At 48.2% G+C, this 27,822-nt stretch overlaps 3 protein-coding genes across 4 annotated transcripts; 1 reads left to right on the forward strand and 2 right to left on the reverse strand.

The window, feature by feature from the left end:
- Positions 1–66: 66 nt before the first annotated feature.
- Cdc42se1 (CDC42 small effector 1) lies at positions 67–8,844 on the forward strand. Of its 2 annotated transcripts, none has more exons than XM_048357319.1 (5): positions 67–191; positions 4,597–4,893; positions 5,585–5,695; positions 6,501–6,589; positions 8,229–8,844. In XM_048357319.1, the coding sequence occupies exons 2-4, from the start codon at positions 4,840–4,842 to the stop codon at positions 6,573–6,575; spliced, it is 240 nt and encodes a 79-aa protein (XP_048213276.1). In that variant the 5' UTR covers positions 67–191; positions 4,597–4,839; the 3' UTR covers positions 6,576–6,589; positions 8,229–8,844. The 2 variants fall into 2 exon arrangements, with proteins under 2 accessions (XP_048213276.1, XP_048213277.1); XM_048357320.1 differs by lacking the exon at positions 67–191 and adding an exon at positions 345–516.
- Positions 8,845–10,861: 2,017 nt separating this feature from the next.
- Positions 10,862–15,607, reverse strand: C11H1orf56 (chromosome 11 C1orf56 homolog). The gene is made up of 2 exons (XM_048357537.1): positions 14,556–15,607; positions 10,862–11,312 (listed from the first exon to the last, which is right to left on the reverse strand). Exons 1-2 carry the CDS (start codon positions 15,591–15,593, stop codon positions 11,292–11,294), a joined length of 1,059 nt encoding a protein of 352 aa, XP_048213494.1. The 5' UTR covers positions 15,594–15,607; the 3' UTR covers positions 10,862–11,291.
- A 7-nt stretch (positions 15,608–15,614) lies between these two features.
- Bnipl (BCL2 interacting protein like) lies at positions 15,615–25,884 on the reverse strand. Its single transcript, XM_048357536.1, has 10 exons — positions 25,469–25,884; positions 24,347–24,442; positions 24,110–24,174; positions 23,662–23,886; positions 20,246–20,428; positions 19,947–20,049; positions 19,736–19,867; positions 17,763–17,849; positions 17,124–17,222; positions 15,615–16,405 (listed from the first exon to the last, which is right to left on the reverse strand). The coding sequence occupies exons 1-10, from the start codon at positions 25,507–25,509 to the stop codon at positions 16,369–16,371; spliced, it is 1,068 nt and encodes a 355-aa protein (XP_048213493.1). The 5' UTR covers positions 25,510–25,884; the 3' UTR covers positions 15,615–16,368.
- Between the last annotated feature and the right edge of the window lie 1,938 nt (positions 25,885–27,822).

Here is a 27,822-nt window from a genome sequence, read left to right on the forward strand (position 1 = left end):
TTTCGTAATCGCGTCGCCGGCGTTTCCGCCCTCGGCCAGCCCCACCTCTGCCGGCCCGCCCTCGGCTCCGCACCGCACCGCCCCTCCCCGCGCCGCGCCGTGGAGGTTGCCCGCGAACGCATCCCGGCGGGCACCGGACCCGAGCCCCCTCCCCGCAGCCGCGGGACGCCTCGATGTCCAGGAAGGATCAGGTGAGTCCCAGGAGCGGGTCCCCCGCCCGTGCGCCCCGCCTGCCGGGCCGGGCGGAGACGCACCGGATGCGGGGGGATGGGGAGGGCAGGGCGTCCGGGACCCCGCGGAGCCGGGGCCGGGGCCGGGGCTGCGCTCCTTGGTGACCGGGCCTCGGAGGGCCGCGCTGGCGCGGTGCGCAGGCCGAGGCCGCCGGAGCGTGGAGGGGAGGAGGTGATTGGGGCGCGGGGGGTGGGGGGTGGGGAAGGTATAGGAAGGACCGGAGACTTCGCCGAGCTCCCCTAACCGCAGTGGTGGCCTGTGCCTGACAAAATGAAGTGTAGCTGGGTGCGAGAAGGTCAGACTGAGGCAGCCACGAAGAGCAGGGACAGTCCCCAAGAGTCACCGAGGTCCCAATCCTACTTCAGGTTTGGGAGGAGCAGAGCGCCCCCCCCTCTTGCTGGGCTGGGGGGGCAGCACTGGCGTCTAGGTGATGGGATCGATTGGGGGAGGGGAAGTTGAGTGCCTCGATTGGTTTCCTCCTAGCCTTTTCTAGACCAGTGGCGGGGGAAGGGGTGGTTTGGTGCTGAGCAACTGTCATTTGGTTGAAATATAGGGTCGACACCCCTCTTCCAGGCTCCTCCACAGGCCTGCTTGCCTGAGGGGAGCCCGCCTGGGGGGAGGGTCCCACCCTGGGACCAGCTGCATCCCTGGGCCGATAGCCAGAATTGCCCACTCCGGTCTCGATTCTCTTTCTCTCCAGCTGCTTCTTGTGAAGGCTTGTCAGGCAGCGGCTTGGAAGCCTTGGGGCGGGAGGGAGCAGACTGGGAAAACCGGTTTGGGGCTACCACAGGACCAGGGAACTACCTCTGTACATCCTTCCTGTCCCCCCTCTCCTGTTTGCCCCCCAACAGCATCGAGATTCCGAAGGCCTTAGCATGACCTTGGTGACGGCAGTGGTTTAGAGATTGCCTTCGTCAGTTCCTTATTTCACTTTTTACTTGGAACGGAGGGGCCCACTTGTCAGAACTACTGGACTGTCAGGCCGTGGCCTTACAAGGCCTAATCCTTGACACCTCCTGTTTTCTCAACCCCTTTCCCATTCACTGTGAGGTTGAAACCAGTGGACACCTCTTCCTCCTCAGTTTAGCAGCTCAGGACTTCATGTTTCTCCAACCTCCTCTTCTCTAGCTGCTTTAAAAGAGAGTGACAGCTAAACACTCTTTATTTCCTTTCTGGCTTTGATTCTACCCAATCCCCCACCCCCCACTGCTGCCACTTTGACCCTGTCCAGTCTTTTTCACGCTCTGACCCCACCCCCAAGTTTCAGAGACCCTAATGTCCTAGGGAATGGAATTTCCTGGTCACTTCTCATCGTCATTGGTCATTTCATGCCAAGTCCCACACATACTTTCCCTCCACCCAGCACTGGTCAGGTCCCTGGAAAAGAAACAGACCGGGCCTTGTTCTCTCACTACCCCTTTCCTTCTCCCTTCCCTCCCCACTGCCAGCACCATCCACTTCGATCCACTCAGCTTTGAGCGGAGTTGGGAATGTTGGGGAGAGTACAGTCTCAGCAAGGACTGTCTTGTGGTGTTGGGGGTTTCCTCTGATTCTTCATTGTTTTCTTCACTTCCCCCAACCCTTACCACCTGCACCCACCACCACAAACCCTATGACTGGCTGACTTCTCCACTGAGCACCGGCCTCTCTCTGGACAGCTGGGTTTTGACTTCCGCCCTGATTACTCCTCCCTTCCAGGGCTGGGAAGGAAGTGGGAGAAAGCCCAGACTCTAGGGTTCTTTTCAATGTCTGTGTGATCTCAGCTTGAGTCCACTTTTTTTTTTTTTTTTTTTGCCAGTCCTGGGCCTTGGACTCAGGGCCTGAGCACTGTCCCTGGCTTCTTCCCGCTCAAGGCTAGCACTCTGCCACTTGAGCCACAGCGCCGCTTCTGGCCGTTTTCTGTATATGTGGTGCTGGGGAATCGAACCTAGGGCCTCGTGTATCCGAGGCAGGCACTCTTGCCACTAGGCTATATCCCCAGCCCCTTGAGTCCACTTTAAGAAAAAAAAGTTTTTATGTTGTCCTAGTCCTGTGTACCAAGGTTCCAGGCCTAGTGAGTGGGTATGATTTGAAATATCCATAAACCTTTTCTGTTGGAATCTTTTTGGCAGCCCTATAGTGCAGGACAGGGCAATGCAGTGAGCAGAGGGAAGCCCAAAGGGGCCCTACCCTTGATTGGCAGTAATCAAAAGGACGCTGGTGGCTTACTCCTATAATTCTAGCTACTCTGGAGGCTGAGATCTGAGGATTGCAGTTCAATGAACTACTCAAAAAGCTAGAAGTCTAATTATGGCTTAAGTGGTATAGTGCTAGTCTTGAGCAAAAGCGCAGGGGCAGTGCCCAGGCCCTGAGTTCAAGCCCTAGGACCAGCGGGATGGGGGGTGAGGGGGAGAGAAGAGTGCAGAGAAAGTGTTTCCTTGAACACTAATACTACTGGAAAGTTCCTATGTCTGGTTGACTGGTGAAGCCTGCTGGTAGGAGTGGTGAGGAGGGAGGAGAGAGCAGGTCACAGCTTGAGGCATGAGAGGAGGAGAGAGGGAGGGAGGGAGGCCTGGGCCCTCTAGGGGTGTTAAGCAAGGCCTGGCTGCAAGGTAGAACAGGTGAGGAGGGTGGGGAAGCTGGAAATGATTCTTCATGGGACAGAAAAATACTCAGTAGCTGTACGTGTGCACAGATATATAAGACATGCAGATACAGCCATGCTGTATGGTACAAACAGGTATACGCATAGGCGTGCAGGACAGAGAGTAAACAGCTTTCTGGAAGGCTCTCAAGGTCAAGTATTAAAGGAACTGCTAAATGTGTTCTGGGAGAGGTTTGATCTCAGTTGAGAGAAACGAGAAGGGCAATCAGTTGGGTGCTGGTGGCTCACACCTGTAATCCTAGCTGCTCAGGAGGCTGAGATCTGAGGATCATGGTTCGAAGCCAACCTCGGCAGAAAAGTCCCCATGAGACTTATCTCCAATTAACCACTGAAAAATCACAAGTGGAGCTGTGGCTCAAAGTGGTAGAGCACTAGCCTTGAACAAAGGAGCTTAAGGACAGCACTCAGGCCCTGAGTTCAAGCCACATAACCACCAAAAAGAAAGGACAATGAACTGAGGGAGGGAAGAACTTCCTCATTATAGAAGGTCTTAGGGCAAGTGCTGGTGGTGGCTCACGCCTCTAATCCTCTCTACTTAGGAGGCTGAGATCTGAGGATCAAAATTCAAAGCCAGCCCAGGCAGGAAAGCTCATGAAGCTCCTAAGACTTACCTCCAATTAACCAGTAAAAGGCCAAAAGTGGCGCTGTGGCTCAAGTAGTAGAGCACCATCCTTGAGCAAAAAAAGCTAAGGGACAGTGCCCAGGTCTGGAGTTCAAGCTTCAGGCTCTCATACCATCATCGGTGGGGGGTGGGGGGGAGTTTTTCTTTAGCTCCAGCTTGTTAAGTGGCTAAAAGCCTCTTTTGGTCTTAAAGAAAATCTAGGTGTTCAAGACGAGGTAAGTAAAAAGGGAGGAAAAGGGTGGAGGTCTTATTTATGAGAACAAAAAAAACCACTATTTCCTCTTTAGAAGAAATGTTCCTACCCTTCTGCCCTAAACCCACAGACAAGACTTGAAGCTTGTAGCACCCCCGACTTTTCTCATTTCTGCTATACTCTTTTGGTCCCCTCTCAAAGGAGAGGAGTCCTCTAGCCTCTTTCCTTTCTCAGGGCCAACAAACTGCTCCTTAGCCCTCTGGTGTCTATTGGGTTCTGTTCTTTTCTTGGAGAGTCAAACTGTGAGGTTCCTACAATTTCTTTCTTTTTTAAGTACTCAGGGTTCAGCTTGTTCTTTTTTTTTTTGCCAGTCCTGGGGCTTGGACCCAAGGTCTGAGCACTGTCCCTGGCTTCTTTTTTGCTCAAGGCTAGCACTCTGCCACTTGAGCCACAGCGCCACTTCTGGCCTTTTCTGTATATGTGGTGCTGAGGAATCAAACCTAGGGATTCGTATATACGAGGCAAGCACTCTTGCCACTAGGCCATATTCCCAACCCCTCAGGGTTCAGTTTGAACTCAGGGCTTTGATGAACTTGGAGCTTGGCTGCTGTTCTGCCATTTGACCCATGCCTTCAGCCCAGCTGTTTCTTGGCTGATTGGATTTAGGGTCTTAAGGACTTTTATGCCTGGGCTGACTTTAAACAGTGATTCTCAGTCTCTAGAACAGCTATGATTACAGGAGTGAGCCCCTAGCCGGGTTCCTACAATTGGAAAAGATTGGTGTTGGGGTGGATGGGTCCTCTAAGGGATAGTTGAGAAGATTGGGCCATCGGACAGTTTCTGGGGGATTGTGGGGTGTTGGGGGGGTACATTTCTCATTACATTTTTTTCTTTCTGCTAATCCAGGATTCCAAATCTGAGGAAGACAGCCTTGTTCCTGCCTGCCCACCCTTCTCTCTGGCCCTGTTTCTGTCTCGGAGTCTGAGACCCTGACTTCATTGCCTGAGGAGTTCACCCTGTCCACAGCCATCCAGCCGAGGGAACCCAGAGTGCCCTTACGTTCCAAGAGCAAGGAGCGGGTGGGCCAGGGCACCAGAGCAGTTGCCCTCTGGGGCCTCCGGCACAGTGAAGCTGGAACCATCAGGGAATATGAGTGAATTCTGGCATAAATTGGGCTGCTGTGTGGTAGAGAAACCCCAGCCGGTGAGTCTCCCTACCTTACCCCAACAGACCCAGACATTAGTTACCCTGAAGTAGATAGACCATCTAGGATCTGCCTTCTGATAAGCACACTGCTCACCTCCTCTTAGGCAGGAAGGGTTCTGTGGCCAGGTAGGGTTTGTTTCCATATAATAAAGGGGACTGTACAATGAAGAGCATAGATTTAGTTGTCATCTCCTGTTCCTGTCCACTCTGAAGTATCTAGGATTGTAGCTAAGACCCCCACACACACATTGCTCCCTCATCAACCATAGATGACTTTGCCATGTCTTTTTTTTTTTTTTTTTTTGCCAGTCCTGGGGCTTGAACTCTGGGCCTGGGCACTGTCCCTGAACGTTTTTGCTCAAGGCTAGTGTTCTGCCACTTTGAGCCACAGCTCCACTTCTGGATTTTTCAGGTGGTTCATTGGAGATGGCTCTCAAGGACTTAACTGTCTGGGCTGCCATGTCCTTCTTTGTGCAGTATTACTTCACTCTCTAGGCACTTCCCCTATGACTTTGGTCCTGTCTTGTTTATGTTATTCTTTTATACTTAGTAACTGTCCTATTACAATGCCATGTCCCCTCTTCTCACCTGTCCCTCAGCTCGTCCTTAAGTGATTTTTAAGGCTCTTTCCCTTTTCTGTGACTGGAGACCACCACATACCTGATTGCTTCTTATCTTCTCCAAGCAGAAGAAGAAGAGAAGACGGATTGACCGAACCATGATTGGGGAACCAATGAATTTTGTCCACCTGACTCACATTGGCTCTGGGGAGATGGGGGCTGGAGATGGACTTGCTATGGTAATGAGGGAATGTGACTGGGACCCTTTTAGGTCAAGCAAGAGGTGTAATAAAATAGTAAGGAAGAATCTGGGGTTCTAGTGCTGGTCATTAATTGTGTAACTTGAGACAGCATTTCAGATCTCTGGGCCTACATTCCCTCATCTTTGCCATTAACATATAGTTCTTTGATGAGCTGGGATATATAGTTGGAGGATGTTTTCTAAAAAACCATCTTTTCTAACTAAGAATTATCAAACCAGTGCCACAATTAAGTCATATTGTAACTGGAAGTATCAGGACATGAAAATATCTGTAATGCATTTCTGGTCTCACAGATAGGGAGATGGGCCTTGAAATAGTGATAACGGGACTGGGAATGTGGCTTAGTGGTAGAATGCTTGCCTACCATGCATGAAGCCCTCGGTTCAATTCCTTAATACCACATAAGGAGAAAAAGCCAGAAGTGGCACTGTGGCTAAAAGTGGTAGAGTGCTTGCCTTGAGCAAAGCAGCTCAAAGACAGTGCCCAGACCCAGAGTTCAGGCCTCAGGACTAGCAAAAAATACAGTGATGAGTTTATACCGATGACAAAACTCACATGTACATGGAAGAGTTTTTGTGTGAGATCTTATTAGTGTCTCATTTTACTTCCCATGGAACACAATGTGAACTGGACTTTCCTGGGATGAATGGTGGCTAGTTCTGAACTTTTCAGATGAATATTATTGTTAAGGCGATGCGGTAAACCTCTTTTCTCTCACAGGGTAGACTCTCATTGTGGGATGTGAAGACTTGAGAAGGTTCTTACTTGTGCTTTTCAACAGACAGGTGCAGTTCAGGAGCAGATGAGATCCAAAGGAAATCGAGACCGGCCATGGAGCAATTCTAGGGGCTTGTAGCTCCCATGGGAATGGTGAGTCATTAGAGAAACACCTAACATTCATGTGTACAGCACCCTGATGCCTTGCTATAGAACCTTGGTCTTCTGATACAAGAATAGAAGGTAGGGGTGGAAGAATTAGAATGGAAGATTAAAGAATGGATCAATTCAGAAAGGCAGAAGGGATTATATAGACAGATTGAGCTGAACACCAGTAGATCACGCCTTTTATCCTAGCTACTTAGGAGACTGAGATCTGAGCATCACGAAGCCAGGCAAGAAAGTATGTGATACTCTTATTTCATTAATCACACACACGCACACACGCACGCACAGTGAAGCTGTGGCTCAAGAGCACTGGCCATGAGCAAATATAGCTCAAGGCTGAGCACTGGTGTTTTATACCTGTACTGTTATTCTAACTACTCAGGAGGCTGAGATCTGAGGATCGAGGTTCAAAGCCAGCCTGTTCAGGAAAGTCCATGAGACTCCTATTTCCAATTTACCACCAGAAAACTAGAAATGGCACTGTGGCTCAAAGTGATAGAGCACTAGCATTGAGCAAAAAAAAAACTTAGAGCAATGCCCAGGCCCTGAGTTCAAGCTCTATGACCAACCAAGAAAAAAAGAAAAGGAATTGAGAAAGAGCATACTGTACAAATAATTTAAAATGCATACTACTGGGCTGGGGATATAGCCTAGTGGCAAGAGTGCCTGCCTCGGATACACGAGGCCCTAGGTTCGATTCCCCAGCACCACATATACAGAAAACGGCCAGAAGCGGCGCTGTGGCTCAAGTGGCAGAGTGCTAGCCTTGAGCGGGAAGAAGCCAGGGACAGTGCTCAGGCCCTGAGTCCAAGGCCCAGGACTGGCCAAAAAAAAAAAAAAAATGCATACTACTTGGGGTTGGGAATGTGGCTTAGCAGTAGAGTGCTTGCCTAGCAGGCATGAAGCCCTGGGTTCGAGTCCTCAGCACCACATAAACAGAAAAGGCCAGAGTGCTAGCCTTGAGCAAAAAGAAGCCAGGGACAGTGCTCAGGCCTTGAGTTCAAGCCCCAGGACTGGCAAAAATAAAAAATCATACTACCTGTACATTCTCCCTGCCTTGAATTTTTTGTGTGTATGCCAGTCCTGGGACTTGAACTCTGGGTCTGGGACTGTTCCTCAGCTTCTTGTGCTCAAGGCTAGTGCTCTACCACTTGAGCCTCAGCTTCAGTTCCAGCTTTTTCTGTGGTTATCTAGAGATAAGAGTCTTAAGAATTTTGGACATTCTTGCCCAAGCTGGCTTTGAACCAGGATCCTCAGACCTCAGCCTCCTGAGAAGCTAGGATTATAGACATGAGCCATCGAGCCACTGGCTCATGGCTTAATTATTTTTTATTGTTATAAAAGTGGTGTACAGGGGCTGGGAATATGGCCTAGTGGTAGAGTGCTTGCCTCGTATACATGAAGCCCTGGGTTTAATTCCTCAGCACCACATAAACAGAAAAGGCCAGAAGTGGTGCTTTGGCTCAAGTGGTAGAGCAAAAAGAAGCTAGCCTTGAGCAAAAAGAAGCTAGGGACAGTGCTCAGGCCCTGAGTTCAAGCCTCAGGACTGGCCGAAAAAAAAGAGGAATTACAGTTACATAACTGTCTTGATTTTTCTTAGAGGCAATTTTTTTTTTTAATTCAGGTTCTGCTATCTTGAAGCTCCCACTCTGTGTCCAGCCCAGAAGAAATGCTGCCCCCATCGGATCCCTTCTAGAACCAGTGACCTAAGGGTCCTTCTTCCCTATCTGCCTAACAGTGCCTCAAAAGGTGTGGGGGCTGGACTCCCTCTACTTCCTCTGGCCATCGCCCCTCCTGGAGATGGGGTCAAGGCAGCAGGACTGACCACATGACTACCCGTTGGCCAGAGGAGCTCACCCGAAGCCCTGGGTACCCTAGATCTGAGCTAGGAGTTCTGTGGAAACCTGGAATGAGTTCCCCTCTCCTGAATGATGGTCTGGGTGCCAACAGTCCTAAACTTTTTATCTTGAATTCCTTAAACGGGGCAGGTAGTAGGTGAGATTACCAAAGCAAAGTCAGCTTTGCTGAGAAGCTCCTTACTTCCTTGTCCTCTTTCCTTCTGGAATGAGCTAAAGCAGATATCAAGGGGCTGGAAGGGTGACCACTGCCTAGTCTACTCTTTCTCTTCAGATTTCAGACCTTAAGCTCCTCAGTTCACTCTCCAGTATCAGGGTTTTTCTCTAGTTAGGCCTCTAACCCTGTTTCTATAGCATTACTAGCACCCCAGCAATGTTCCCTTTTTTAAAAAAAAAAATTAAAAGTTTAATTTAAGATGAGCTCTTTTAATTACCCCCGGCCCTGCTACTACCTCTGTCCTTCACCTCCTCTCTTATTAGGAACTTGGTTGAATAAGAGGTATGAGACAGCTGGTAGCCAGGTGACATTCCATTTAAGTCTTGGAGGGATCTAGCACATCCTCTGCCAACCTCCCCGCTGGCCCAGATGAGAGGAGGAAGAGGGGTGTGGCTAGAAAGCCACTGATTGCAGGCAAACTAGGAGTTGTCTTGAAGTGGCCCCCATGCTTAGGGATGGGAAAGTGGTGAGGTGAGGTGGGAAACGGTCATCCGAGAGAGTGAGGAGCATGAAGATCCCCATCGCATGGGAACACAGGGAGGCGCTAGATCAAGACTTCCACTGAGACCTTCTTGTGATGAAGAGCTGTTGTTTTATAAGCTATTTAGTGGCATCCCTGGCTCACCTCAGTTAAGACAACCAAAAATATCTCCAGAAATTGCCAAATGCCTCCTAAGATACAAATCGCTTACAGTTAGGAACCCACAGCTCTAAAGATGTTTCTCTTCAATGATTTCATTGTGTTCATCTTGACCCTTGGACGCCCCAGGCCCCCTTACAGAGTATGCTCAAAAGAGCTGCTCAGAATCTAGTCAGTGTGTTGCTTGTGCTTACAGGAGTTCAGGTTTCTCTGGTGGACATGCGCTGGGCTTCCGTGCGTGCTCTGTGGAAGCAGGGTTGTTGGAAGGTGGAGACATGACTAGGGTGTGTTGGCATTGGAGAAGGGGGAGCTTACCTACGTTAGTCATCGTCCCCAAGTTCTATTTCTGTACCCCAGTCCTAGAACCAGACACAAATAAGACTCAGGGAGTTTTGTCTGAAGACCATGTCCCAGCCCCACCTGGCTAGACCGTGCTTTAGATGGGAAAGCAATGTAGAAGAACAGGGTCTTTAGGCATTTTTGGTTTTCTCAGGTGTTTTTTGTTTGTTCTGGCCCTTTCCTTTAATTAGGCAGAATGAGACAGAAGAGTTCCTGCCTGCTCTATGACAAGAAATCTGGCACCATGAGCTCTGGTGCAGGAAGCCTGTTTTATGGTAGTAAGGTCAGGATTGTGGGAACTGATATCCCTTCAGCTGATCCCACCATCTGTCCAGTCCGTCCCCACCTCCAGTGGCTGAGGTTCTACTGTACCCAGTTTCAGTGTACTTCCTGCAGTTCTTTAGGGTCTGAGACTGGTCATCATGATACATTCCCGATTTACTCTGTTTTAGGTGCTCCTGAAAGCAGCCCACCTGGCCACCCTAAGGAGTGCGCTAGACTGGAATCTAAAGGGGTAACCAGACAGGGTAGATAGGTGGGGGACTCCAGATCTCCAGCCTCATCCTAATGCGTATTCTTTGGACACAGCCTTCTCTTTGGTGCTCTCTTGCCTTGAGCTACCTTCTCTAATGTGTATGCTAGCATCACTTTAACAATAAAGTGATAGGAACGGGTTTGAGAGTCATAATTTATATTGAAAAACTGTTGGACTTTTAAATACATTTTTCAAATAAAAAATGTAAGCAAAATAGTTGCAGAGTAATTACTACAAGTGTCACGTTGGATTCAAAGGATCAATACGAATCTGGGCACTGGTGGCTCCTGCCTATAATCCTACTCAGGAGGCTGAGATCTGAGGATCATAGTTCAAAGACAGCCAGGCAGAGGAAAGTGTGAAATTCTTTTTTCTCCCCAAGTCCTGGGGCTTGAACTCAGGGCCTGGGTACTGTCCCTGAGCTGCTTTTGCTCAAGGCTAGCACTCTACCACTTGAGCCACAGTGACACTTCTAGCTTTTTTTGTTTATGTGGTTCTGAGGAATTGAGATTCTTACCTCCAATTAACCACCAGAAAACTGTAAATAGAGCTGTGGCTCAAAGTAATAGAATGCTAGTCTTGAGCAAAAAAGCTCAGGGACAGTGCCCAGTCCCTGAGTTCAAGCCCCATGACAAGCAAAAGACTGGCTGATGAAAGCGTCTGAAGTGGAATTTTGTGCCAATACTGCCTTCCAGTGAGAAAGGGCCTAGCCTGAGAAAGCAATCTTTCAAGGGCTAAACTCTTCCTTGTTTTAAACAACCTGGGACATGAAGATCAGTTTGTCACCATTTTATCCTGGAGGAGGGGAAACAGGTCAGAGGCTGCTGGCTCTGAAATTTGGGGCTGAAGATTTATGGCTATCCTCAATATCTCTGTAAAAAGATACAAACCAGGTTTTGAAGGGAGGGTGGCTCAGTGGAAGAGTGCTTGTCTAGCATGTAGAGAGCCTTAAGTTTGACCACCAGAACAAAAGGCACAAAACGAGGTAATTTTTTTTTCAGTTTTGTATTTTTATATGAAAAATATCTAGTGGGTGCTGGGATTGAATGGGGAGCAACAGGTTGAGATGCTGATACCGCCTCTTGTGGGTGAAGTGGCCATTACCTCTGGGTTTGTTCTGTCTGAATATGGAAAAAAAGAGAAGGGCAATTGTAACCATATCTATATTCTCATCCTTTCCTTGTCTCTTTTTTCTTTTTTTTCTTTTTGCCAATCCTGGAGCTTGAACTCAGTCAGGGCCTGGGCACTGTTCTTGAGCTTCTTTTGTTCAAGGCTAGCACTCTACCACTTGAGCCACAGTGCCACTTCCAGATTTTTCTGTGTATGTGGTACTGAGGAATCAAATCCAGAGCTTCATGCATGCTAGGCTATTGCTAACCCACATTCCCAGCCCCTCCTTTCCTTGTTTTATCCTATCCTTCCTTTCACAAGTTGTGACTCCCAACTCCCTGCTCCTCCTACAGCTCTCTTTATGCTTTTTTTTGGCCAGTCCTGGGGCTTGAACTCGGTGTGGGTGCTGTCCCTGAATCCTTTTGCTCAAAGTTAATGCTCTACCACTTGAGCCACAGCGCCACTTGTGGCTTTTTCTGTGAATAAGTGGAGATAAGAGTCTCACAGACTTGGACTCCCTCCCTGGGCTGGCTTCAAACCACAGTCCTCAGATCTCAGCCTCCTGAGTACCTAGGATTATGGTGGGAGCCATCGGCATCCTGCTATGCTTCATTTTTATATTCAAAATTGTACTGGGGGCTGGGGATATGGCCTAGTGGCAAGAGTGCCTGCCTCATATACATGAGGTCCTGGGTTTGATTCCCCAGCACCACATATACAGAAAATGGCCAGAAGTGGCGCTGTGGCTCAAGTGGCAGAGTGCTAGCCTTGAGCAAAAAGAAGCCAGGGACAGTGCTCAGGCCCCAGGACTGTCAAAAAAAAAAAATTGTACTGGGGCTGGGAATGTGGCTTAGTAGTAGAGTGCTTGCCTAGTATGCATGAAACCCTGGGTTCGATTCCTCAGCACCATGTAAACAGAAAAGGCCAGGAGTGGTGCTAGCCTTGAGCAAAAAGAAGCCAGGGACATTGCCCAGGACAGGCAATTCAAATTTCAGTACCACCAAAAATATTCCTAAGTCAGCAAAATCACTGTGTATACCCTTTATTGTGTTCCCCCCCCCCTCCCCGCAATCATCTCTAGTAGTTAGGAGTACTTAACCAGGTCAATTGGAACATTTTTAATTCTTGGTAAAGCAAAGGACTACTGTCCTTTCAGAGAGAGAGAGAGAAAGAATGTATGCCTGCATTGGGGCTTGAACCTCAGGGCCTGGGTATTCCTTAGCTTTTTTGCTTAAAGCTACTGCTCTACTTCTTAAGCTATAGCTCCACTTCTGTCCTTTTTTGGGGGTGGGGGGGTTGACTTCCTAAGCTATGGGGGAATTGCAATGTCTGGACACAGTGGCTCACATCTGTCATCCCAACAACAAATGGATGTACAAATAAATAGGATCACAACCTGGGCATAAAGCAAGATCCTATCTAAAAAATAACCAGTGTAAAAAGAAGCTGAGAGAATGGCTCAAGAGGTAGAACACCTGCTTAGTAAGTGCAGGGCCCTGAGTTCAAACCCCAGTAACACACACACACACACACAAAGTAAGGGCTGGTAATGTGGCTTAGTGGTAGAGTGCTTGCCCAGCATTCATGAAGCTTTGGGTTTGATTCCTCAGAACCACGTAATCAGAAAAAGACAGAAGTGGTGCTTTGGCTCAAGTGGTAGAGTGCTAGCCTTAAGCAAAAGAAGCTCAGAGACAGTGCCCAGGCCCTGAGTTCAAGCCCTAGGACTGGGAAAAATAAACAAAAAAACACTAACTCAGTGGTAGTATGTGTGAAGCTCTAAATTCAATATTCCCAACACTAGAAAAAAATAAACCATGTCAGCCCGATGGCCCATACATGTAGTTCTAGCTACTAAAGAGGCTGAGATCTGGGGCTGGGGATATGGTCTAGTGGCAAGAGTGATTGCCTTGTATACATGACACCCTAGGTTCAATTCCCCAGCACCACATATACAGAAAACGGCCAGAAGTGGCGCTGTGGCTCAAGTGGCAGAGTGCTACCCTTGAGCGAGAAAAGAAGCCAGGGACAGTGCTCAGGCCCTGAGTCCAAGCCCCAGGACTGACAAAAAAAAAAAAAAGAGGCTGAGATCTGAGTATTGTAGTACAAAGCCAGCCCTAGCAAGAATGTCTGTGAGATATCTCTCCAAAAAAGTGGAGGTGTGACTCAAGTGCTAGAGCACCAGCTTTGAGTGAAAAAGCTAGGGGACCGTGCCTAGGCCCTGAGTTCAAGCCCTAGAACTGGCACAAGAAGAGGCCATAGCAGAGCACAGGTGGCTCATGCCTATAATCCTAGCTACTCAGAAGGCTGAGATCTGAAGATGCAGGCAGGAAAGTCCATGAGACTCTTATCTCCAATCAACCACTCAAAAACCGGAAGTGGTGCTGTGGCTCAAAGTGGTAGGGTACTAGCCTTGAGCAATAGAGCTCAAGGACAGAGCCCAGACTCTGAGTTCAAGCTCCATGACTGACAAAAAAATAAAAAAGGAGGCTGGGTGCCAGTGTCATGCCTGTAATCCTAGCTATTCAGGAGGCTGAGATCTAAGGATCAAAGTTCCAAGCCAGGCCAGGCAGGAAAGCCCATGAAACTCTTATTTCTAATTAACCAGCAAAAAGGTGGGAGTGGAACTATGGCTCAAGTGGTAGAGTGCTAGCCTTGAGCACAAAAGCTCAGAGACAATGCCTAGGCCCTGAGTTCAAACCCCAGGACCAGCACAAATTAAAAGAAAAAAAGAAGTATAGTGGTTCATGCCTATAGTCCAGTGACTGTAGACTGAAGCAGGAGAATCACCTAAGCCCTGGAGTTTCAGACCAGGTTAGGCAACTTTCAGAGACCCTGTCTCAAAAACAAAAACAGGCTGGGAATACATGAAGCCCTGGGTTTGATTCCTCAGCACCACATATATGGAAAACGGCCAGAAGTGGCGCTGTGGCTCAAGTGGTAGAGTGCTAGCCTTGAGCAAAAAGCAGCCAGGAACAGTGGCCCAGGCCCTGAGTCCAAGACCCAGGACTGGCAAAAGAAACAAATAACCCCCCCCCCCCCCACAAAAACAGAAATGGTAAAACAATGGCCAACAATAATGGGAATAAGCAGTGCATGTGATGAATCCATAACCAAGTAGATAAGGCAGTAAACAGTTCAAGCCAACACCCTGACCAGTGTAGCAACAGGGCTTGGTTAGTATCCCAACTTTTTAGCTTCATCCCACGTTTTTAGATACTGGCTCATCCTTAAAAAAAAACAAAAAAACCACTTACTGGTTGCATCTCTGTGAACACTGAAGAGAGACTATTCCAGATATCTTCCAAGCCATTCTTGACCCGTTTCCAAAAAGCAAGAGCGGGGCTGGGGGTGGGAGGCACCGGGAGGGGTCTCCGTCTGAGCTGGAGGGGGGGCAGGGTGGTGGAGGTGGTGGTCCGGGTGGTGATGGTCCGGGTGGTGGTGGTCTGCGAGCTGCAGCTGCTGTCCGTGCAGAGCCCGGGGTCCAGCGGGCACTCCTCGCGAAGCCGGTTGCAAGGACACTGCTGGTAGGTGCAAGGCCGGTGCTCGGTGCGGAGCTGGCTCAGGGCTCCCACCCGGAGGCGCCCGGATAAGCCCTGCAGCTTCCCTGCCCGGCTCCGGCTCATGGTGCCTGACTTGCAGTGGCAGTGCCAAGGGCCCCAGGGCATGAGCACGAGCCGCAGGTCCTCGGGCGCGGGCATGACCGTGTGTGAAGTCGATGGCCACTGCTTGGGGGTGGAGCCCGCCGTGGACCACTGGTTGAGGGAGGCCACGGAGCTCAGCAGCTCATCGGTATACTTGGCCGTGATGGGCGGCAGGTCCGTGGTCATCCTGATCTCTTTCTCCTGACTATTGGCTACCACCTTCCTGGGGCTGGAATTGAACACCTTCTTGGGAGTTGAATTGGGAATCCCGGGGCTGGTGTTATTCTTCCGGGCATCGATCACCACCCCTTCTTCCAAAGACCCATCCTCATCCTCACTGGGGCTGGGGATAGCCGTCCGGCTGATGCCCGTCACGGTGGCCAGGAGCTCGGCGGCGGCCGGGCCCGCCAGGCGGTCGGCGGTGGCCAGCGCATCGTTCTCGTCCTCCAGAGTTATCTTGGGCTTCCTAATAGTGGTCCCGTTGGGGCCGTCTGTGGTCCTGCGGCTGCGGGCTGGAGCCCCAAAGCGTAAGCTGACCCGCTGCATCTCCGTGGTCGTCGTGGGAGTTGAGGTAGATTCGTGGGCCCCCGCCGCCCGGGACCCCAGACTAAGCAGCAGGGCCCAGAGCAGCGCGCTGGCGGCGGGGACCATGGGGCCGGGGAGCTTGGAGTTGGGAGAGGGCGGGTTCCTATCTTCTCTCCCTCCCTTCCACTCGCCCCTAAGTCCTCTCCCTGAGGCGGGGTGCACCTGCAGCCCAAGGGGCTGAGCTCAAAATCCTAGGGAACCTGGGCAGTGAGAATTCCGAGCTAGAACCAAAAGGCGGATTGTGATGTAAGTGGATGGAGCAAGAGGGGTTCACTTCCTTGATACACAATCTCTCCTCAGTTTATTAACAGCTACAGGTCAGAATTGACTAAGGAGGGGGAAAATACAGGCATACAGGCGTTGGAAGTACTCCTTTCCAGGAGCAGAGGCGGCAGGTATATAGGAGTTCTTAAGATGTTGGGAGCTCCCTGCTGGCTCCCAGCAGGCGGGTTTTGGCTGTGGGAGGCCCCTCCACCCACCTCCCGTCAGCCCCTTCACTTACAAAGGTGCAAAATGAGACCCAAAGACATGAGGTTATTTGGCTAAGCTTTTACAGCTAAAGCAGGATTGCAATCCAGAGTTTGACACTCCCAATGCTACTGCAGTCAGCCTTCCACTGGGATGACTGTAATGCAAACCACTAGCAGATCAGGTTCCCAACCTCCAAGCCCTCCTGAATTCAGGTAGCACCATGGAAGGAATGACATCTTGAGAAGTCCAGGTCCTGTGGGGTGGTCCTGGGATGGAGGATGTGATGATTTACAAAACAGCTCGGATGGTTCTGGGATTAACGGGTAGGCAGATCTTTGCATGGTTCTAAGGTCTTTTATCCAGTCTTGTGCTAGGGCCTTCCTGAGCCACGAACTTCCTGGTCCAACCTATATTAGTGGGTGGAGGAAAGAAGTAGTTTGGGGTCAGGGCTTGGGTTTTACTCCTTAGTTTGGGGAAGGAAGGCAGGTGAATTGAATAGGCTAGAAGACTGGGTGCTCGAGTCTTCACATCTTTTACTTCTTAATACCTTCTTCTCCACTGGATATAATGTAGGCAATGCCAACATGGCCCTTCCTAATATCTAGGTTGTTCTGATCGTAAACTCTGGGCTATAATTGTTCTGTGATGTCTCTGAGCTTAAATATGCAATTGTTTTCATTTGTTCTTGATGGATGTTATAGTAGCCTTAATTTCTTCTCTAGGTATATGAACATTTTCCAGATACATTGAAGCACCTAAAAGGGTTCTTTTGTATCTTCCCCAAAGCATTAAGAAAGAGGGGACTGCTGTGTCTGGCTGCTTGTGCCTGTAATCCTAGCTACGCAGGAGGCTAAGATCCAAGGATCACTGTTCAAAGCCAGCTGGGGTAGGAAAGTCTATGAAACACTTACCATCAATTAGCCAACAAAAAGCCATAAGTAGACCTGTGGCTCAAGTGCTAGAGTGTTAGCCTTGAGCAAAAAAAGCTAAGGGACAGTGTCTAGGTCCTGAGTTCAAGCCCAGGACTGGCACAAAAAGACACAGAGACAGACAGACAGACAGACAGACACTGGCTTTACATATACCATCCCACCCCAAACTTCATCCTTTTATTAAAAGACTCACTGTCTGACAGCTTCAGGAATGTGGACTTGATCTAGGGAGATGAGTTGGGCCAATTCCCCCAGGCTGTTCAGGAAACGGATTTTTCGTGTGAACTTAGAACTGAAAAGAAGAAACCAAATACATTTTGTACTGAGGCCAGCATATGCACATCTTTATAAAAGGTTGGGCCTGGGCCTGGGAATATGGCCTAATGGTAGAGTGCTTGCTTCGTATACATGAAGCCCTGGGCTCCAGATATATAGAAAAAGCCAGAAGTGGTGCTGTGGCTCAAGTGGTAGAGTGCTAGCCTTGAGCAAAAAGAAGCCAGGGACAGTGCTCAGGTTGTGAGCTCAAGCCCCAGGACTGGCAAAACAAAACAAAACAACAGGTTGGGCATGATAGGGCATGCCTGTAGTCCTAGCACTCAGTTCAAGCAGGCTGAGACAGGAGGATAGGCCACAATCACCTATGTCACAGACAACCAATAGCTGGGTTGCCGCTCAAATGGCAAAACACTCAAATGGCAAAACTGAGTGCAAGGCCTCAGGTTCAAACCCAAGCCCAAAGGGAAATGTAGCAAATAGAATGGTGGAGAAGGATCTCCTAAATCTTGACTCTGAACATAGGAAAATGGACAGTTGTCGTCCCCAGAGTGCGTACCTGATGAAGGGCCGAAGGAGTGTCAGAAATGCCTTCACATACCACGTCGCATGGACAACCACTAGGGCTCGTAGGTTTTTCCGGAGCCTGTAGAACATGATGAAATGGTCTTATTCCTGGCTCCACCCTTGTCCTGGAGATCAGGTAGAGCTTTCTTCCAAAGTGCAAGCTCCTTGGCTTCCCTAATTTCTAGATTTGTCCAGCAGTTGGGTCTAACCCTACTCCTTTAGCTGCTGTCTCAGCTCCACCCAGCTTGTTCACCCTCCATGCTTATTTTTAGGACTTCTTCCTTCCAGAATATAGCACTCTAGCCTTCTTTACCCCCTGTCCCTCATGCCCTATTCTGACAAATTTTTCTTGCAAACTTTTTTTTTGCCTGTGTGTGCTGGTACTGGGGCTCAAACTCAAGGCCTCATCACTCAGCTTGCTTGCTCACAACTGGTGCACTACCACGTGAGCCAGGCCTCTCAGCCCAGCATTTTGCTGTCTAGTTGGAAATGGTCTCTCTCAAGTTTTCCTGCTCAGGCTGGGCTTCATACCATGATCCTCAACGTCTCAGCCTCCTGAATAGCCAGGATTACAACAGGCATGAACCACCTCCTTTTCTGACCAGGATTATTTATAAAATGCCACTGTGACCGGGAGAGGAGTTCAAGTGGTAGAGTGCCTAACTCATGAGCATGAAACTGAGTGCCAACTGGAGCACCTCAAGAAAAAAAAAATTCAATGGGGTTGGGAACGTGGTCTAGTGGTAGAATACTTGCCTCATGTACATGAAGCCCTGGGTTCGATTCCTCAGACCACATATATAGAAAAAGCCCAAAGTGGCACTGTGGCTCAAGTGGTAGAGTGCTAACCTTGAGCAGAAAGAAGCCAGGGATAGTGCTTAGGCCCTGAGTTCAAGCCCTAGGACTGGCAAAAAAAATTCAAGTGGAAAAAAATCAGTAAGGAGGAAAAAGGGCAAGAGAAAGAATAGTAACCAAAGGGAATCCGATGGGAGAAGCAAAAGAAAACAAAGGAACACGAGACTAGGCAAAGACATGTAGAACAGGGAGGAGGAAGAGAAAACAATGGTCACATGGAATGGGAAATAAACACAGACTGGAAGGAGAGAGAGAGCCTTCTAAGTGTCAGGAAGTGTGTTGATTTGTTTGATCTCCACAAATGCCTAATAGCAAAGGTTACCATTGCCATTTTCTAGACAAGGAAGCTGAGGCCCAGAAAAGCTAAACAACTTGACTAGCTTTGACTCAAAGCTAGATAGCCCTGGTGCCAAGAGAATGGCCAAAGACAGGAGAGGCTTTGTGGAAGGGGCTGTGGAGGAACAAAAGATAAAAAGGTTGAATGCAGTGGACCACACCTGCAACCCCAGAACTCAGGAGACTAAAATATATATATATATATATTTTTTTTAAATTATTATTATTATTATTATTTTGCAACTGGTCCTGCGGCCTAACCTGGGCACTGTCCCTGAGCTTCTTTTGCTCAAGGCTAACACTCTACCACTTGAGCCACTGTGTCACTTCTGGCTTTTTCTGTGTATGTGGTAATGCGGAATCAAACAAAGTCTTCATGCATGCTAGGCAAGCACTCAACCACTAAGACACATTCCTAGTCCCTGTCCCTGTCCCTGATCTTTTATGTTCAAGGCTACTGTTCTACCACTTGAGCCATAGCTCCATTTCAGCTTTTTTGGTGTTTAATTGGAGACAAGCCTCATGGACTTTCCTGCTTGGGCTGATTTCAAATTTTAATCCTCAGATCTCAGCCTCCTAAGTAGAAGGATTACAGGCATGAGCTATTTGGTACCTGGCTCCTACGATAGAAGACTATTAAGTTTGAGGCCAGCTTGGGCTACACAGTGAAATCTAATCTTGGAAAAATAATTACATAAATAAAAATATGAGGAGACTACAAAGATGGAAAAGTTTCAAAATGAGTTTTACGGTCCTCTTATTCTGTGGTCTTACCGCCGATCTAAAGTCTGGTAACACTGGCGTATCCAGCTCAGAGGGGGGACTTGGGCCCTGCTTGTGCCTCCACTCAAGTGAACAAGCAGGTAATTTTCAGCTACCAGCAGCTCCAGAGTTCCCACAATATACCTGGGAAGAAGAAATTGCAGGTGCGGTATGTACTGGGTGTTTTGGGGAATGAGGGAATACTATCTATCCCCTCTCTTACCTAAACAAGTGTTCCATGACATAGGTGTAATTGTGGATGTTGCTCCGGGGTAGATAACAGGAGGCAAAAACGATAACAGCATTGAGACCATCACCATGGTAGCCTAGGGGGTCAATGAGGGGAAAATTCACTCAAGCCCCAAATATGAAATGACAGACAGTACATCTGTTTAGGTTGAGGGATGCTGACAGTTTCTGGAAGTTATGGGAAGGATGGTGAACTCCAAAGCTGAATCTCCAGCTCAGGCAGTTTAGTCAAGAAGGTCTGGTTTTGAGCCTTCCACTTCTGTTAGCCATTACCTCCATGAGACAGGACCTTCTTATAGGGCTCAATGACAGTCATGTCCACTCGCTGCTCCAGCTGTCCTGCTCGAAACACTCTCCAGCGGTGGCCATCCTCTCCAGCCACATCCCACACACAGCCCCGGCCCAGCCTTTCAGCCGCCTCACTGGCTCGTAGGCCCTCTGCCCGGGGCAGGTCATCTAAAATAGAGGAGAGACGAATCCACAGTGGCAATTTCCTGCTTTCTGTCTATTGCAACTTTCCTAGATCCCTAGATTTTTCTACTTCAACCTCTCATTCAGACCTGGGGCATGGGACTCAGGTCCTGGGTTCGGTTCCTGTGCTTTTGTGCTCAAAGCTAGTGCTCTACCATGTTGAGCCACAGGATCATTTCTGGTTCTTCTGTATAGTTAACTGGAGATAAGAGTCTCACAGACTTTCCTGCCTGGGCCAGCTATGAGCCATGATCCTCGGATCTCAGCCTCCTGAGTAGTGAGAATTACAGGCGTGAGCCTCCAGTGCCTGGCATTCCTCAAATTATTTATTTACTTTTTAGCAGTACAAAGGTTTGAACTCAGGACCTTACCCTCAGTAGGCAGATGCTCTATGGCTTGAACCATACACTGCTGGCCTCCTTTGCTTTAGCTATTCTTCAGGTAGTCTCTCACATATCTGTGGAAGGTTAGCTTCAGACTTTGATTCTATCTGTGGCCTCCAGCATACCTAGGACCCCAGGCATTCACTACCACCTGGCTTATTTATTGAGATACAGGGACTCAATAACTTTTGTGGCTGACTTAGAACCTTGATTTTCCTGATCTCTATCTCTGAAGCTGGATTACAGGCATGAGCCACTGTGCCCAGCTCATTCCTCAAGTGTTTCTCTTGATCTTTAACCCCAGTTTGTCCAGTTAATCCAATCCCTTAGTGCTCTCTTTCTCCTGAGATTCATTAGCCTCACCTTTTCACTACAAAATGGTCTTAAGGTGACTTTGCACTATGGCAGGTCTGTGGTTCTTCTTAATATCAGAATTTTATCCTCTATATTTTCTATTTCTTTTTTTTTTGCCAGTCCTGGGGCCTGGATACAGGGCCTGAGCACCATCCCTGGCTTCTTCCCACTCAAGGCTAGCTCTCTTCCACCTGAGCCACAGCGCCTCTTCTGGCCTTTTTCCATATATGTGGTGCTGGGGAATTGAACCCAGGGCTTTATGTATACAAGGCAAGCACTCTTGCCACTAGGCCATATCCCCAGCCCTCTATTTCTTTTTGATGGTGCTAGGGATTGAACTCAAGGCCTTTTATTTGCAAGACATGCACTCTGCCATTTGAGTTATACTTCTAGCCCTCTTTTAGAGATGAGGTTCTCTATGTAACCAGGGTGGCTTTAAACCTGGGATCCTCCCATCTCACACTTTCAAGGACATGGGATTACAGGCATGCATCACCACACCCACTCACTTCACTTCTTTCTTTACATTCTTCTCCCAGGCTGAGCTCAACTATTTCTGTGTCTTCAATTATAACCAGTAAAGTGACTCTCAACAGTAAGTCAGGCTATTCTAACTCCAGATCTGTATGTGTAAATGCCTAGAGTGGCATCTCCATTTGTATCATCTGGTCAGCAAGTCATAGAACCAAAGAACTCAAAATCATTCTATTGTTCCTCTGCCTTGTATTCTGTATCTTGGTCCCATTTACCTAGCTGCCAGAGAGAAAATTTTATCATGTGAGACTATCAGAGGGCTCAACACCTGTAATCCTAGCTACTTAGGAGGCTGATATCAAAGGATTGTGGTTCAAAGCACTTGCACATGCATGCGTGCATGCACACATGCGCGTGCTCACACACACACACTCACACCCACAGCAAGCTGCTGAGTGGTTTTGTTGTTGTAGTTGTTGTTTTGCCAGTCCCGGGGCTTGAACTCAGGGCATGGGCACTGTCCCTGGCTTCTTTTTGCTCAAGGCTAGCACTCTACCACTTGAGCCACAGCGCCAGTTCTGGCTTTTTCTGTATATGTGGTGCTGAATCGAACCCAGAGCTTCATGTATACGAGGCGAGCATTCTTGCCACTAGGCCACATTCCCAGCCCAGTGCTTTTGTTTTTGAGTCCATGTCTCACTAGCCCAGCCTAGGCTGACTTAGATCCTCAGCTTCTTGCCTCAGTCTCCTGAAGGCTGGGATTACAGAGGTGCATCACCATAGCTGCTGCTGAGATGGATTTTGTAGCCATTCAATTTGACCAAATGACTCCCAGGATTAAACTTTCCACATTATTCCCCACCGCCTACAACACAAAATGTAAACTCTTTAGCCTGGCAACAAGGGCTTCCGACTTGACCTTTGCCTGTGTAACCCAGCGCGATCCTTTCGTATTCTTTCTTCACTACCTAGCCTTTCTCATAAGTAGTCATGCTTCATAGTTTGAATTCCACAACTTCCTTGCTATTGCTTTGTGGCTTAGTTTTCAAAGTTCACCACAGAATCACCTCATCTGTAAAGTCTTTCCTAACAGAAACTGACCTTTGCCTTCTCTACTGTATGCTAAGCACACATAGAGCCTAACCTTTAATTGCCTTTAACTCTTTTGTCTTTATAAACTTCTGGCAGGGGCTGGGGATATGGCCTAGTGGCAAGAGTGCTCGCCTCGCATGCATGAAGCCCTGGGTTCAATTCCCCAGCACCACATATACAGAAAACAGCCAGAAGTGGCGCTGTGGCTCAAGTGGTAGAGTGCTATCCTTGAGCAAAAAGAAGCCAGGGACAGTGCTCAGGCCCTGAGTCCAAGCCCCAGGACTGGTACAAAACAAAACAAAAAAATCTTGAGTCCTGGGCTGGGAATGTGGCTTAGTGGTAGAGTGCTTGCCTAGCATGCATGAAGCCCTGGGTTCAATTCCTCAGCCAGAAGTGGCAATGTGGCTCAAATGGTATAGGGCTAGCCTTGAGCAAAAGCAGCTCAGGGACCAGTGCCCAGGCTCTGAGTTCAAGCCCCAGAACTGACAAAAACAAAAAACAAAACATCAGTCCTAACTGAATGATTACATGTTACTGGCATTCAAGTTTTCTCTTCTCTTTTTTCTTTCCTTTTTTTTTTTTTTTTTTCCAGTCCTGGGGCTTGAACTCAGGGCCTGAGCACTGTCCCTGGCTGCTTTTTGCTCAAGGCTAGCACTCTGCCACTTGAGCCACAGCGCCACCTCTGGCTTTTTCTATATATGTGGTGCTGAGGAATCTAACCCAGGGCTTCATGTATATGAGGCAAGCACTCTTGCCACTAGGCCATATTCCCAGTCCCGATTTTTCTCTTCTTAATTAGTCTCACAATGAATGAACAAACTCTCACTTAGCTAGCCTTTCCTCTTGGCCCTAGCCTTATCAGTTCTAACATCAATCCTATTAAATCTACCCCGAGCCCATGGATTCATCTCCCACCTTCCCATTCAAATTCATGTGCACTGTCCAGTTGCTCCGAGTCTGAAGGCGTCTCCAATTCATCCACCTCCAGGTCTGAACTGACATCAGAGGAGTTACAGGTGGCGTGGGAGGGAGCAGCTCCGTTATCTCCAGGCCCCACTGTCAGATTCAGCCTTAACTCTGGGGCAGAAAGACGTTTACGCATGGGGCGCTGGCCACACAGGGATAAAGTGCTTGGGGTACCTGGAGTTGGAGAAAGGGAAAATGAATACATAGAAAGGCAAGTTGGGGGCAGAGGTGGGATCTAGGATTCCTAAATATAGATGATGATAGAGATGAACATGAAAGAAAGTACCACAGGGGATATTTGGGAAAGGGCGAGACAGAACTGAACAGGAAGAGCAGATAACCCTTCACCCACCACACTAGAACCAAAAATGTGAGGCCTAGTTGCTACCAAGCCTACCTGCCTGAGAGTCTTGTTGAGGTTTTTCAGGATCTTCCGAAGGACCAGCCTCTTCAGGAAGCAATCTAGAAGAGAAAAGATTAAAGGGGAGTCATAGACACAGCATACTAAGGCATCAAGCTAGGTATCAATTTATCTTACCCCATTCCACCGCGATTTTATCACCCATCCAGCCCCACCCCTCTTTCCATCCAATCCTAATGCATCCTTCCTGCCCTGTATTTGTAACCATCTCACCTAGGGAATTCTTCATCTTGCCATTCCTCCTGCAGCTCCAGTTCCTCAAGTCTCAGGGCTGCTCCTGTGTCTGTTGCTTCTACACTCTCCTTGACCCTACGATAGTCCCCAAAAAGAAAAATTATGAAACAACCTAGAGTGTCCTAAGTGAGCTGGGGTCAATGTTAGCATGAATAACTAAGGTATAACAGGCAGGCCTTAAAAGAACTTATCTACTGGGTGCCAAAGGCTCATGCTTATAAGCTACTCAGGATGCTGAATTCTGAGGATCATGGTTCAAAGCCAGCCCAGGCAGCAAAGTCTGTGAGACTCATCTCCAATTAACCACCAAAAAGCCAGAAGTGCAGCTGTGGCTCAAAGGGTAGTACACTATCCTTGAGCAAAAAAGCTCAGAGACAGCACCCAGACCCTGAGTTCAAGCCCCAAGACTAGCACCAAAAAAAAAAAAAAAAAAAAAAAAAAAAAAAAATTCATCTCTTATCTCCACAGATGTTTCTCCCACTTTCACTGCTTGCTAGAAGCAAGAGCACCAACTGTTTGGTTTAGGAGCAGAGAAGATAGAATATAAGCTGGTTATAATTTACCATTATGGCAATGACTCCTCCTACAATGTAAGCGTGAGAGATGTTCCACATTACAGTTGCCTGGAACCCGGATAAACCTGTCCCAGCCACTACCGGGCAAAGTTGGGAAAGATGGCACCTAATCAGGCCCGCCTTTTTCCTACCATTCAGAAGAGCTGCTATGGGAAACAGTGGAGGAGATAAAGGGATAGAAGATAGCTAAGAAGAGATTTGCTGGGGAAGAACTTGGCTGTAAGTGTAGTTCTGGGTCATCTTTTCTGATGGCAATTCTAGAGGATGCAAGTTAGAAAAAGAAAACATGGAAAACATTAGAGACTATGATAGATACTTTAACTTTTAAAACCAGGGGATTAGCCCTTTCCTGTTTCACACCATACTGACATTCCTAACTAAACCCACACTAGCCCTCCTCTGCAAATTATCTTTTACAAGTCTCCTTTCTTAGAGGAACCCAAGATCCATTCTAGTAAGGGTTGCTGGATGGTGGGAAAGTACCTCACTCCCTGATTCCAATCCCATGAGCCAAGCTTTGACTTACCCAAGATCTGATTGTTTTTCTGACTCGTGTATAGTCTCCATCTTCACAAGTCTTCCTGTCTTCTTAAACACTCAGGAGTTGCAAGGGAGCTGGCTGGCCCAGCTCCCGATACTTCTTTACCCCTTTCTGGCTCAGCTGTTGTTGCTCTTGCCTCTAAGGAAGAGGGAGGTGGTGGAAGGGAGGGAACCTCAACTTCAAACAGGTTTTGTTACCTCTCCTCCCCAGGAGCAGGTTTGCCCAAAAGAAAAAGCCTGCCTCCTCTGTGGGGGCGGGTTTGGGGGAGGAGAGTGTTTTCTAGGGTGGCTAGTCACTAATACTTTAGCTGTAAGACTATCTTGGGCCTACATTTTAGTGTAAGTAAAACGAGAGACATGTATCATATAAAGAAGGTTCTAGGAGAATTAAAAAAAAAAAGGGGGGGGGAGGTGAGGGAGACAGACCTTGTTGTTCAGAGACAACAGAAAGAGTGGGAAGAAGGAAAATGTACCGATAGGAGGCTGAAACACTTACAGAAGGGAAAAGCCTGATGATATTTGTAAAAAGACACAATAAGACCTCAAACAGGAAAAAAAAGTATTTAATACTTTAACAAAATGCAAAATGAAGTACCCAAGTTACAAAACATAAATTCCTTTGGTTCAGTAATCACACCACTATTTTTACATTCCAAATGGCTACAAACATCGTACCCTTAGAGTGAAGTCACACCGTCCCCTCATACTGAAGATGTCATGCCAAATCCATCACATACCCCGCTGTTTGGTGAAATGTTGGCAACTTACATGGGGTAGGAAAGGGGGGAGGGATTGGTCTGAAGAAAAAAGGGAGATTACACATGCACAACAAGTCAGTGGAGGGAGCTCTTTGTTGGGTCATCATGGTATGAATCAATCACACCCCTGTACATGCTACATGAGGCTAAGTCCCTTGGTACCATCACATATAAACACAGACAGTCCAGTGACCTCGAGCATTCCCAATGAAAATACAGAGGAGAGGAGAGAGAGCATGGCAGCCAGAGGCTGATCACAGCATACCAGGGAACGTCTAGTCCAAACCCTTGTTTTACAGATGAGGAAAACGAGACCTGGAGTAAGGAAATATCCTGTCAAAAGACACACAGTTTATGGTAGTTGGTATCAGAGTTGCATGCTGCTTTTTAACATGAACAGACAAGAGAAAAAGGAAGGGGGAGAGGGAAGAGAGTGTGCAGAAGAGGGAGGGGGAGAGAGAAAGAGAAGAGAGCAAGAGAGAGAGAGACAGAGAAGAAACTGTCTCCTGTAAGGGGACAGACCAGCGTTCTTATTCCAGTTTGCCTATGAAGTCTTAAGTCTTCTTAGATGCCTCCTGAACTCTCAAGAACCAGAGATTGGGTTCTGATTGTCTATCAATCTGTACAGAGCCCACCTAGCAAGCTAGAAAACCCCGTATCAAAACCAAACCAAACTAAATCCACAGGGACCTTTTCCAGATCTCTTCAGGGCTCTAAGGATTGCTTTTTTTTTTTTTTTTGCCAGTCCTGTGGCTTGAACTCAGGGTCGGAGCACTGTCCCTAGCCTCATTTTGCTCAAGGCGAGCACTCTACTACTTGAGCCACAGCGCCACTTCTGGCCTTTTTTTATATATGCGGTGCTGAGGAATCAAACCCAGGGCTTCATGCATGCCAGGCAAGCACTTTACCACTAGGCCGTATTCCCAGCCCCTTCAGAGTTCTTTTGGCTCTGGGAGAATGAGACCCAAAGGAAAAAAGTCAGGGGGGGCTGGGAATATGGCCTAGTGGTAAAGTGCTCGCCTTGTATGTGAAGCCCTGGGTTCGATTCCTCAGCACCACATATATAGAAGACGTCCAGAAGTGGCACTGTGTCTCAAGAGGTAGAGTGCTAGCCTTGAGCAAAAAGAAGCCAGGGACAGTGCTCAGGCCCTGAGTCCAAGCCCCAGGACTGGCAAAAAACAAAAACAAAAAGAAATGTACTTGCCTTACATATGAAACTGTAACCCCTCTGTACTTCACTTTGACAATAAAGAAGAAAAAAATTTAAAAAAGAAAAAAAGTCAGGGCCTGGGAATATGGCCCAGTGGCAAGAGTGCTTGCCTCGTATACGTGAAGCCCTGGGTTCGATTCCTCAGCACCACATATGTAGAAAACGGCCAGAAGTGGCGCTGTGGCTCAAGTGGCAGAGTGCTAGCCTTGAGCAAAAAGAAGCCAGGGACAGTGCTCAGGCCCTGAGTCCAAGGTCCAGGACTGGCAAAATAAAAAAATTAAAAAAAGGTCAGGACAGAAGCTAGTAGACTCCAATCTGCTCCACGTAAGATATGAAAAAGTTACAATAAACTCAGAAGACAGAGTTCAAATC

Source organism: Perognathus longimembris, chromosome 11 (genome assembly GCF_023159225.1).
Source record: "Perognathus longimembris pacificus isolate PPM17 chromosome 11, ASM2315922v1, whole genome shotgun sequence".
In the NCBI taxonomy this organism is placed as follows: Eukaryota; Metazoa; Chordata; class Mammalia; order Rodentia; family Heteromyidae; genus Perognathus; species Perognathus longimembris.